Source organism: Cervus canadensis, chromosome 4 (genome assembly GCF_019320065.1).
Source record: "Cervus canadensis isolate Bull #8, Minnesota chromosome 4, ASM1932006v1, whole genome shotgun sequence".
NCBI lineage: Eukaryota > Metazoa > Chordata > Mammalia > Artiodactyla > Cervidae > Cervus > Cervus canadensis.
In genome coordinates, this window is record NC_057389.1 from 60,877,921 (window position 1) to 60,890,371 (window position 12,451).

Sequence of the window (12,451 nt, forward strand, 5' to 3'; positions counted from 1 at the left end):
GTACTCTGATTTATTGTTCAGTGACCCAGGTAGATCCTGGGACTAATCCTGGTATTTCTTTTACACAGGTAATATTTCAGTTAAGGAGGTTTCTCCCCAATGAGGCCATCAAAATACCTTAGTGTTTAAGAATCATAGATCATTTGTTAACACAGCAACTGGTGACAGTGGGGACTGTGGGGAAATGGGTTTTGCATTAGGAATTTCCCTTCAAAAAGTGGAAAGCTACAAATGAAAGCTAACCCTTTTTAAGCATTTTTACTAGCATCAGACTTGATCTACATCACTGACCTCTTTCTGATACTAGACAATGCTGAAAGATCATGAAGCAAAAGGTTAAAGTTAGAGAATGCACTGCTCACAGAAGACAAAGTGGAGTGTGACCTTAAAGCTTATTCAACTAATTCTGTTATTCTTAAGGTTCCTCTAGTTTTAGTTTTCTTTTCAACTCCTTCCCTCTGTAAACACACATAGACACAACAGGTAGAAAACCAGTTCATTCCTCATTTTTCATTTAACAGATGAATATTCTGCTTCAGGAGCCAGAATCTGCTACCTTATATAATTGAGAGGGGTGTGTGTGTGCGTGTGTGTGTGTGTGTGTGTGAGTGTGTTATGCACTGCTCTGGAGCTTGAGTGGGGGCACGCAGAAATCCTAAGGAGCTGTGGTAGGAAGGCAGAGTTGCTACCTCCCTTTCAAAGCTATTGGGAGAGGGGGTGGGGACTGTAACAACCCATCACCACACCGCATGCCTGTCTCACACACGGATCCTTCTCCGTCATGTTCCCTGGGAAATTTCCCCCAGACTAGAAAAAGAACAGTAAAGCGGGTCTGCCACGGAAGGCGAGTTTTTACTATTGCAACACAAAGGACAGAGGAGTGCGCTTTCACATCCTCACAACTTCACTCACTCGACCAGCTTCATACTTCAGCACCACGGAGAGCGGCATCTATTCGGCTACCACCCATGGGGAGCCAGATTCCCGCGACTCAACACCGGATTCCGGTCATCTAGAGAAGGGACAAGCCTGCGTATTTCACCCTCAATGTAAGCAGCTATGATGATTCTTTCCAGTAGAGGAATGATTTTTCCAGTAGAGGTTGTTTTCTCGCTGAAATATGGAATTAAACTTTTATTTATTAGCCCGCTCCCTCTTGTGCATTGCTTGTGGTTTTAGATGTAAATCTGGATTTACAGTCTTTATTATTTGCTAGGTTAGTAGAGTTGTTGTTGTTTTTTTTACTTTTCATTGAAAGTCTAAGTTTACAAAGCCTTTTAGAAATAGGCAACTCATCCTGGCATCCCAGTCTCTTTATGCTAGAGTACAGTTTTATTCCCAGAAGAGAGTATGTGTGTTGTCTCATCTCCTCCTACTTCACTACTGACAGTTTTTTAATTTGATATTTTTTGGTGGTTGTGGTTATCTTAATATAAATACAGGGGTAAGAGGAGAAAGAAGATACATTCTAATAAGCTGCCACTATTAAAGAACTATAGGTGAGAAGAAGGAGATTAGTATTATTCCCTTTTTTTGTTGAAAATGTGTGCTTTTGACATCCATCTAAATATAACAAATATGCTTTTAATAAAAGAGATGTAATCTGGCAGGGCTTTGACACAAGCTTTGAAACTGTGGAACTCAGCATCTCCCTCTTTAAGTCTGAAGTCGAATAATAAATTCACTTAAGTATGATTGAGTAGACATAACCAGGATGCTACTGCCATTAATTGTGATTTAAAGGCTTAATGGATTTAGGGTAGATTTGAAAGAGGCAATAATGATTGACCCTGTCTGGTGGCACTCAGTGAATTTTTGCCTCAGAATGCCACCTGCTGGTGGGTCCTATTTCCGAAGCACACATCAGATTTATGAATGAATTCACATTAAATCCAGAATATTCACTATGGATATGATTCAAACCCTCTATGATCTTTTAAACAATGCACTGATTCAATTATTTAACAATTTACCAAGGTTCTATGCCATGATTAGAAGTTTAAAAAAAATTATTTCTAAATACTCTTGTTCCTATGCTTAGGGGCATATAAACTAACTAACTCCTTTAAGCAGTAATTAACCCAGAAAAAATTCAAAACTATGTGAAGCCTCATTGAGACTAATTACACATGCATGGTATCCTGGATGAGAGGATTTCTTGCTTAGGAAAAGCAATCAACACTGCCCACTCCAAGATGAATATTCAGCATGTTACTTTTCTCAGCTTTGCATTTCATGATTTAAGGGCTGCTTCTTAATTTTGTGGTACTAGATGTTTATTTTAGACTCTTTCGTCACAGAGGTCAATAAACAATTAAAAGGTTATATACATATCTATTTTATTCCAAGACAAATCTTTGGAAGAAAAAAAGTACATAACTATTAGAACCTATTGTTTCAGCTCTACTTGGTGCGATACACAATGAGATAGCTATTTCACAACTCCCTAATTCCTAGTAGACCAATAAGGAAATAAAAAGAAAAATCAAAGAAGCATACACAAAGCACTAGTTATACTTGCACGGCTAATGTATAAGGTAGTTTGAAAATATTGAGAATAACTGCTTTTCTAAATGACGTTATTTGGTGAAAACTGCTGATAAAATCATTTACTAACATTCAAGAACACTGGATAATGTTTTCACTCCAAGATGCAATGGGAGAAAAAAAAATCCCACATTAGCTTAAGTGTTTAAAAAGTATATCTCAATATAATGTATTGTAATGATAGTTCAGCTGGTAAAGAATCCACCTGCAATGTGGGAGACCTGGGTTCGATCCCTGGGTTGAGAAGATCCCCTGGAGGAGGGAAAGCTTACCCACCCAGTATTCTGGCCTGGAGAATTCTATGGACTGTATAGTCCATGAGGTCGCAAAGAGTTGGACACAACTGAGCGACTTTCACTTTGTACTTTGTACACTACTGAGTAGTATAAGGATACTTTGCTTTTTTCCTATAGGACCTGAATTGCAAGGTATATGAATTCATTCTTTTGTGAATAAAAAAGATATTCATTATTTATTCATTCATGAATATACATTCATGGAGTAAATAGTGAATATCTTTTTTATTCAAAATATATGTGTTTTACAAATTATTTTCACTAGCTTAGGTAGGAATTTGCATGTTTTGGATCCAAAATTATTATAACTGTATTAAACTAAAATGTTAATATTATGCAATTATTACTAAGCACTGTAATTTATATATACTACCTCACTTCAACTTTAATAAAATAAAGAAGATGATACTTATAAACAAACTGCATGCTTTTGGAAATAAATTAAAAGTTTTAGGACTATTTTGAAGATGTGGGAATGCCTCAGTTACCCACAAGACTTAATATACCCTCTGATACTAGCAGTCTCACCTTTCAACTTCTGGGTCATTATTTATAGTGGAGCTAACTGGAAACCAGTTTTCCTTTGGAACTTATACTTTATTTTAAAAGCTGTCAGTTACAAATGAGAAATAGTAGTTAAAGGATTATGTAGCTCCTGTATTTACAAGGAAGAGGATACTAGTAAACATTAACACCTCTGTTTTATTGATCTTCCTTAATAACCAACCCAAATTCAAGAATTTAAGAATTAAGGTATTTGACCATGCATCATATATCAAGCATGAGGGGTACTGGGTGCCAGGTACATATACCATATAAACAAGTAATTCCCCTGCCCTCATGGGTCCTGCACTCTAGTGGGAAATTCTACAGTCTAAGGAAACAGGATAAAAAAAAAGCAGGAGTAAGACGGATGGCAGTGACATATCAGCTAAAAGCACATGCTTTGAAATCAGACAGATTAGACTCTTAACAAGAGTCTACACTCACAAGTTACATAGCCTCATGTCACAAGTTGTGTAGGCAAAAGTGGTTATTTTACCTGAGCTTCACTTTATCTTCTGTTAAATGGGAAGGACAATAGCAAGTATATCAGATAGTTTATGAGGATTTAAAGCAATAATTCATGTGAAGTTCTCAATATGGTGCCTGCAATGTCATTAATGTGTAGTAGGTGTTAATCATTACAATTAGTCATTAAGGAAAATAGTCAACCTTATCATATGATTGGTGTGAATTTAAAGTTAGCACCATGTCTGGCACACAGCAAATGTATAATGTATGTTAAGTCGAGCTATTTTATAGTCATTTAGAAAAATAGTTAAGCTTTACATATTAGTGTAGAGTAAAACGTAAGCCAATATAATCATTTACTTAAGCGTACTGATATATAAAGTGCTCATCATTATTTTGATGGACATTTGTATAAGGCTTTATAGTATCCAGGGCATCTGAATCACATTTTTCATCATGACTTTCATCTTGAGGCCCATATAAGTTAAGATTTTAATACTTCTTTTCTATTGGTAAGAGAACTGAGGTTTAGGAGAAAACTTGAAATCACTTGACTATTTCATCACTGTTGCTTTGAAGTAAAACTCACAATATGTACACTTGAGAGGATGCACAGACCAGAGCCAGGTTTTCCTGGATGAATGACCTGACTCCAGGATATTGTTTGGTGCTACGTTTAATTGTGTAATGTTACAGACTGAATTGTTTTCAGGCTTGGATAATTTTTATAAAGACCTATGGTGCATGTAGCAATCTACAAAAATCTCTAAAAAGACATTTTGATTAAGTATGGCCTTTGCTTCATCAGTAATTAACCACAGTCCTTGTCTCCAAAAGGCTCTGTGGTCATGCTCTTTTGCAGTGGGACTTAGGGTGTGGAATTCATACTTTTTATGGATCACTGACATCTGGCTTCCTTCAGATTGGCTGAGGCATCTGTAAGAGTAGCTTGATAAAAATAGCAACCAAGGGATCAAGAGGGAGTTTAATAATCAGTCCTCTTTTCAAATATGGTTTTGTTTCCACTGAAATCCTCCTTCTCAATGACATCAAATGTCAAAGTATGCATTTATGGAAAATGAAAAAGATACACAGTATCTTAATTGAGGTGTTTGATGAATTTGATCACTTGTTATCTCAATAATATATGCCAATAAAAAGACATTTGCTTTCAAAGTTCATTTTTAAGAAAAATATTAAAGAAAGGGCAATCAAATGCTAACTGCATTTTAAAGAGAATCATTTTGCTCAGTTGACAAGATTCTGAGTCCAGCAGAGCAACACATCTGATTCATGAGTGTGAGCTTTGGCCACAAGCTATTGTGGATCAAATGACTTTATCTTTCTGACATACCATCTTTTGTGGATTCTTTCCAACCCATGTGAAAAATATGGCCAAAGCTTGATTATCTATAAGGTCAAGATTAAATGGCAAGGATCCAGTGGCTAAATATTTTCAGAGTTATATAAATGCTTAAATGGGGGAAATGAGGTTGGTAAAAGGGCTTCCCTGATGGCTCAGTGGGTAAAGAATTTGCCTATATAGGAGCCACAGCAGATGCAGGTTCAGTCCCTAGGTTGGGAAGATCCTCTGGAGAAGAAAATAGCAATCTACTCCAGTATTCTTGCCTGAAAAATCCCATGGACAGAGGATGTTCGTGGGCTACAATCCAAAGGGTCACAAATAGTCAGACATGACTGAACACGCAGGCACACACACACACAAATGGTTACAAACTTCAGTTACAAGATGAAAAAGGTCTGAATATCTAATATAAAAACATGGTAACTATAGCTGATAACACTGTATTATATAATCGAAATTTGCTGAGAATAGAATGTAAATGTTCTAACCAAAACATGTATACCAAATCACCTCAAAGTATACTTTAAATACCTTACAGTTTTATCAATTATACCTTAATAAAGCAGGAAAAAAAATAAAACAAATGTTTTAAAAGACCATAAGTTGGAGCTAATAAGGACTCCCAATGAGGTTAAAAGGCCTCCATCAATATGAGAATCAATTCACGGAGCTCCAGGGTCTGCTATGAAAACCTTATGTTAAGAGCAATCTCATGGAGTAGCCTGTCCCACTATATGCCTGTCTGCAAACATGATTTGAAGGGCCATAACGTTTCATCAATGTCAGATTCTGTAAGAAGAGGAGCATAACTGACAATTCTTTGAGCATCCAAATGTATCTCAAAGCTGAGGGATTTAAGGATGGGAGAGGCTTGTTTATTTCTTACTACATCTGAGTGTCTGCTTTCAAGGTCATTCAGAAAAATGCATGTCAAATGAAGAGGACATTTTAACTTCTGATAAATTCTAGCCACACTTATTTTTTTTCCTTTGATAAAACATGATTATTATAGAAGCATTAGGGTTTATATAATGCACTACTCTTGTGCAGAAATTATGTGCCCTACAGTTTAGTCTTTTTGCTTTATCTACCTCAGGTTCTCCACCTAAAAATGAAAATGTTAATACCTTGATTTTTATGTTTGTTTGTTTAATGAGGGGGATTAACAAATGATGCTTTAACATTCTTTAGGTTTGTAGGCATCCACATGGATTCTGAATTTAGATTGGGTACTTCTGTTTTCCTTGTGAGATGTTTCTCTGCTCTGACCTGGTTCAGTACCATTATATTTCCTTTGAATTAATCTCTCTGTGGCTTGTTGCTGTGTAACAGTTGTGTATTGCTGGTACTCATGACTTTGGTGCCTGACCTATTCTCCCACCTGAGCAGACTTCTAACATAAAAGTGATGTGGAATCAAGCTCTAGCTCTGGTTCCTTCTAAGACAGTTACTGTCACATCTCTGACACACTGCTCAGGTGCTCCTGGGTGCGTTCTCGGGTTGAGTTGGGATGGCACATCCAGAGAGGTGCTCCGGAGAGGGGAGAAGCCTCATCAGAGGACAGGCTGAGAAATCCCACAAGAAAGAGGTTTAGTCTTTTGTGGGCTTAACTCCCACCTGCGTGTGTGTCCCCAGATAACAGACCTTGAAACTGAATTCATATCATCTGAAATAAGGCCCTTTGGGGACACAACTGAAGTGACTGCTTAGCTTTCAACTCAGTTATTGCCTCTCCTTCTGAAAAACTTATAATAATAAATGCCTGTGCCTAATTTGTGAGTCCTTCTCTCTTATCTGAAGATCTCTTTTGTACTCCCAATATACAGTTAGCTTTGGCATCAATAAGCACCCTTTCTCCCTGGGATGATGGCACTGTTGAGAGAAATGAGCTAAGAAGGAGCTCATAAAGTTGAATTTTGAGAAACTTTTCCCCAGAAATCTTTTATCAATGTGCACTTTACAAGAGTGGATGGCAATTCAGAAACATCTTCCTAAAGAAGCAAGGAGCACTCCATCAGGATTTATCATCCACAGTTGCCTTCTGAGGGAGCTGCCCATCATTATTCCTTTCACTTTTTTGCAGATAAAGAAGCTGTTCCACTGAACAGTTTAGCAGATTCTCCCAAGAAGTGTGACTCAGGCCTAAGCACGATCAGAGTACAGTCTGACCTCAAGTCTCTGCTTACCACCAGATTTGGGGCCCCCAAAAGAGCTAAAACTAGAGCATGTCAAAAGGTAAAATTAGCAGAAAACTAAATAGAGCCCAAATTTTTAAAAATCACAAGACTGAATGGCACTACATTTTTTTTTATCTCAAAACACTAAGTATAATTTAAAAGCCATCCTCTGTGATTATTTTTATCTTTTACAGATGACTTAAATGAAATACTGAGTACTCTTAATGCATCGAGACATGACCAATAACAAAAAGACAATTGGGAACATGGGAAATAGTTCAAAACCAATCCCCAAGTACGTCCTCTTTAGAACAGAAACTTTCTTATCGAAATGCAAACCATGCTAATATTATTTGAATAATATGAGTGGGAGAAGATGAAAAAATATGGGTAGGGCCAACTGGAGAATAGTTTGAGAGGTTCAGGTTTGTAGAGAGTTAGGGAACACCTGGTCTAGGCTCTCTATTTTACAGTTAAAGCATCTTGAACTGGGGACCTGCTCAAGCAGCCAAGGTGAACTAGAGATGGGATATCCAGCTATTATTTTCTCCAGTCTGCCATTTTAAAACCCTGACAAACTAAAGAGTAGGTAACTTGTTCAGAGTCATAAGGCTGGCAAAAGGTGGAGCCAGGATGCCTATTCATAACTTGAAAGCCTATCTCTCAGCCTCACTTGTCTCCAGATCATCATCCAAGTTAAGGATAATAATAGTACCTACATCATAGGGTTTATACAAAAATTCCACAGGCAGTATATATGAAGTATATAAACCTCTTAGTACAGTTCTTGGAGAAGGAAATGGCAACCCACTCCAGTGTTCTTGCCTGGAGAATCCCAGGGACGGAGGAGCCTGGTGGGCTGACATCTATGGGGTTGCACAGAGTCGGACACGACTGAAGTGACTTAGCAGCAGCAGCAGCAGCAGCAGTACAGTTCCTGGCACATCAGAAGGGCTTAATAAATGTTGACTACTACTAATAGTATTGCATTAACGTCTACACTATGCCACCATGGGAAAGAACAACACGTTAGAAATAAACCCAGCATATAAATTGAGCTGCTTCTCCATCCATATAAAAACCCAGAAACTATAGCTGAATTTCCTCAGGCAGGCTGCATCAGTGGCATCAGTAAGCAGCAATGAGTCTAGGCCCACTCCATGCAACACCATGACCTTTGGTAGGTGCTCAGGCTTCATGGGGATGAGAAGAAGGCACATCCCAATATAGTACTGGGCTGAAACAGAGGTGTGGCCACGCCTGTGTGTTGCTGCAGTTTTGTCATGGCGCAGGAGCTCAGCTGGGGTAACACACCTGAAGCAAAGGCCTTAGTATCCATGGTGGCCATTGCTATGGCAGAACCCCTGAAGAAGTGGGCACACCAATAGGTGGAAGGGGACCAACATGGACTGAGTACTTTCTACAAGCATGCTACCGCACTTAATCCTGCTGTCGACTTTTTGGCACACACACAGTCATCCATGTTACATTGGTAAAAGCACAGAAATGCACTGCACTAAAGCACAGAGAAGTGAAGTGACATTCTCAATTTTGCTCAGATGGAAATAAAACCGTTGTTAGCCTGTTTCAGCCACATCATGACCCCACCCTCTCCACCTCCACCCTTAGCTTGCCCTGAACCCACATTTCAGCTCTTTAGACACTTCTCCACCGAAGGAGGATAGACTTCCGGGTGACTAAGCCAATACTCTTACATTAGTATAAGAACAGTTCAGGTTATTCAGTTTGTGTTCATCTCTGTGCTAAGACAATACTTTCTAATAACATTTCATAACTTCTCAAAATATTCCAATTATGACATTCTTTTTTCATCTCCAAGATGTTTGTTTGCTCTGCTCCCTGGGGAACCGTAGGATCCTAGGAGAGTAACTAGCATCTCTGCCTTGTCACCCCACAGGTTGGGGAGCAGCACCTTCAAAAACATGCAGCGCCGGCACACAACACTGAGGGAAAAGGGCCGCCGCCAGGCCATCAGGGGTCCTGCCTACATGTTTAACGAGAAGGGCACCAGCCTGACGCCGGAGGAGGAGCGCTTCCTGGACTCAGCCGAGTATGGCAACATCCCGGTGGTCAGGAAAATGCTGGAGGAGTCCAAGACCCTCAACTTCAACTGCGTGGACTACATGGGGCAGAACGCGCTGCAGCTGGCCGTGGGCAACGAGCACCTGGAGGTCACGGAGCTGCTGCTCAAGAAGGAGAACCTGGCGCGGGTGGGGGACGCGCTGCTGCTGGCCATCAGCAAGGGCTACGTGCGCATCGTGGAGGCCATCCTCAACCACCCAGCCTTCGCGCAGGGCCAGCGCCTGACGCTCAGCCCGCTGGAGCAGGAGCTGCGCGACGACGACTTCTACGCTTACGATGAGGACGGCACGCGCTTCTCCCACGACATCACACCCATCATCCTGGCAGCCCACTGCCAGGAGTACGAGATCGTGCACATCCTCCTGCTCAAGGGCGCCCGCATCGAGCGGCCCCACGACTACTTCTGCAAGTGCAACGAGTGCACCGAGAAGCAGCGGAAGGACTCCTTCAGCCACTCGCGCTCTCGCATGAACGCCTACAAGGGACTGGCAAGCGCTGCGTACTTGTCCCTGTCCAGCGAAGACCCAGTCCTCACCGCCCTGGAGCTCAGCAACGAGCTAGCCAGACTAGCCAACATTGAGACTGAATTCAAGGTAACTCTCCCACGTCCTACCCTGCCAGCAGATGGCCCGGTGGGCTCTTCCGGGTGTGTCCAGGAGCCACGTGGGCTGTCTTCCGATCTAACTCAGGGTCTTGCCTGTTCAGGCCCCTGGGAAGGAAGGGAACGTCCTCAACCTGTGGCAGATATAGGCCCAATGGAAAAGCAGCCCCATTAGGTGACATATTGACAAACACAAATCCATACAGTGAAGAGACATGCAGGGTGCAGGGAGGGTTACACTGTGGTTCTTGTGTAAATGCCCCAGCTCGGTCCCAGGCAGCTCGGAAAGGGAATGTCCACAATACTTTTCGTTGTTTCCTAGTCCAGGTCTTGGACTTCTCGATTGTCTCACCAAGTTTACATTTGTCAGTTTTCATTTGTCTTGTTCATATCTCTAACCCATCCTGGACTGTGTTGATCCTAGAGTCAATAGCAATAGCTTGCTGAATTGAAAAAGGCTTACAGTTATCTCAAAGGGCTGAGGAGGCAGTACACCAAAATGAAAGTGAAACTCTCTCTGTAAAGTTGGACTTGTCATCTCAGTAGGTGGGCCCTTGACAAGCCCCCTGAGAATACTTAGAACTACCAGGTCAGCCCAAGGGATGGAGACCCATCTCCAAAGTTCATTATTCAATAGTGGTCCTGCACTTTTACTGTCAATGGACACTCCTCCTGAAAGAGAAAACTGGGACCTAATTCTTTTAACAGTTTACTAATAAATTAAGAGTGAATATTTAGTGGACACATACTATGTGCGAAGCACTAACTTCCTTACCTATATGATGTTGTTTAATCCCCTCAATGACCATTGGTATGGGTACCATTATTGTGCCCATTTTATATGAGGGCACAGAGGTAGAGACATATCATAAAGCAGATAAATGGTAAAACCATTGTTCTAATCTAGGTACTTAGACCCCAGAGCCAGCTTTTAGCCATTCTGGGAAGTTATGAGTCAAAGCCCTTGTTCATACATTGTGTTTCTCAGAGTTTCATTTGTTTCTACCTGAAAGATACCTTCCAATGCAGAGGTGTGACTGAAAGAGATTTCTCATCCTGTCATTCAGTCAGAGCCTATGGTGCCATGGAGCAAGCAGAAAAGTGCCACATGTGGGGCGGACGATGAAGCTGGCACAAGATGGCACTGGCAGGAAAAAAGTTCATTGTCCATACAGGATGTCAGTGCAAGAGCTGCCCCTGCCTGAGACGCAATTAGGTGGCCAAGGGTGGGTAACCTACTCACAGCAAAGGAGGCCCTATGGACCATGTTGTTAAGAGAGATCTCAAAAGAAACAGAACTGAGCTGGGCTTTAATGAACAGGAAGAACTGAGTCAGTGCTAAGAGACATACAGGCATTCAGAGGAGGAAAGTGGAGGTAAGGTCCAGAATGGCCCATAGCAGGCAGGGGACCGATAAGAAGCTCCATGTAATGACAATAAAGACTTCCTCTAGGGGCACACAGAGGGAAGGCTGAAGAGATGAGTGGGCATATCTCAGAGGGCTCTGTGTGTCAAGCTGAGCAGTTTGGATATTATCCTCTTAGAAATGGTGAGCCGCTGAAAGTTTGTGATTGGGAGACTGAAATGAAAGCTAGGGTTTTGGACGTTTACTTGACTGGTAGGTAACGTGAGTTAGAGGATCTGGGGTATGAGACACGGAGACTGAAGAGAAGGACAATTTAGTTGTGCATGCATGAGGCCAGTGAAGCCTCTCTGTAGGAACGGGATCACTCACAGTCAGGCACAGAAGAACCAGGCCTACAGGAAGCTGCGGGGCACGGCAAATTATGAATAGATGAAAAATCCTGTAATTAAACTAATTTTACTCCATCTGTCCCATTATCTTGGATCCATCTACTGAACTGGAGCCACTTCCATAAATCCTGTAACATACATAGCCTCATCTAGAGAGACTTGGTAGATGTAGATGTGGAAATTAACTGAAGAAGCTCCCAAGGAATGCAGTTATTGCCTCTCAAATCCTTGTTCCTGTACAATAAACCATCTACCAGCAATAAGGTCAGTGATGTCCCAAGGAAGCTTAGTGGAGTTTTGCTTGTTCCCTAGGCTTCAGACTAAGTTCACACAAGCATTTAAAAGAAATGGCTAAGACAATTAACTTAGATTTTTCTGCCCAAGAAAAAAAACAACTCAATTTTTGGGGTCAGATTATATGGATAATACCATAATTCTCTGCTTATCTGGAATCTGGGAGCATGCCAGCTTTACTAAATAAAATGATGCTAGACTAACACTTGGAAGTACATCTGAGCCATTTGTTTTCTTTACTAAAACCCAAAGTCTGGCATATTTTAGTATATTCAATATCTAAAACTGGAAGTTTGTT

The 12,451-nt window shown here is 40.9% G+C and overlaps 1 protein-coding gene across 5 annotated transcripts in view; it reads left to right on the forward strand.

Annotated features, from left to right (window-relative positions):
- Positions 1-757: 757 nt before the first annotated feature.
- The window catches only part of TRPC7 (transient receptor potential cation channel subfamily C member 7), a 139,828-nt gene continuing 128,134 nt past the window's right edge, over positions 758-12,451 (forward strand). For 4 of the 5 annotated variants that reach the window (XM_043465435.1, XM_043465437.1, XM_043465438.1 and 1 more), the window contains exons 1-2: positions 758-1,049; positions 9,319-10,096. In XM_043465435.1, coding sequence (XP_043321370.1) covers positions 1,048-1,049; positions 9,319-10,096 — 780 coding nt within the window. In that variant the 5' untranslated portion in view covers positions 758-1,047. The remainder of the gene's footprint in view (positions 1,050-9,318; positions 10,097-12,451) is intronic. The other variant, XM_043465436.1, reaches the window with a different exon arrangement.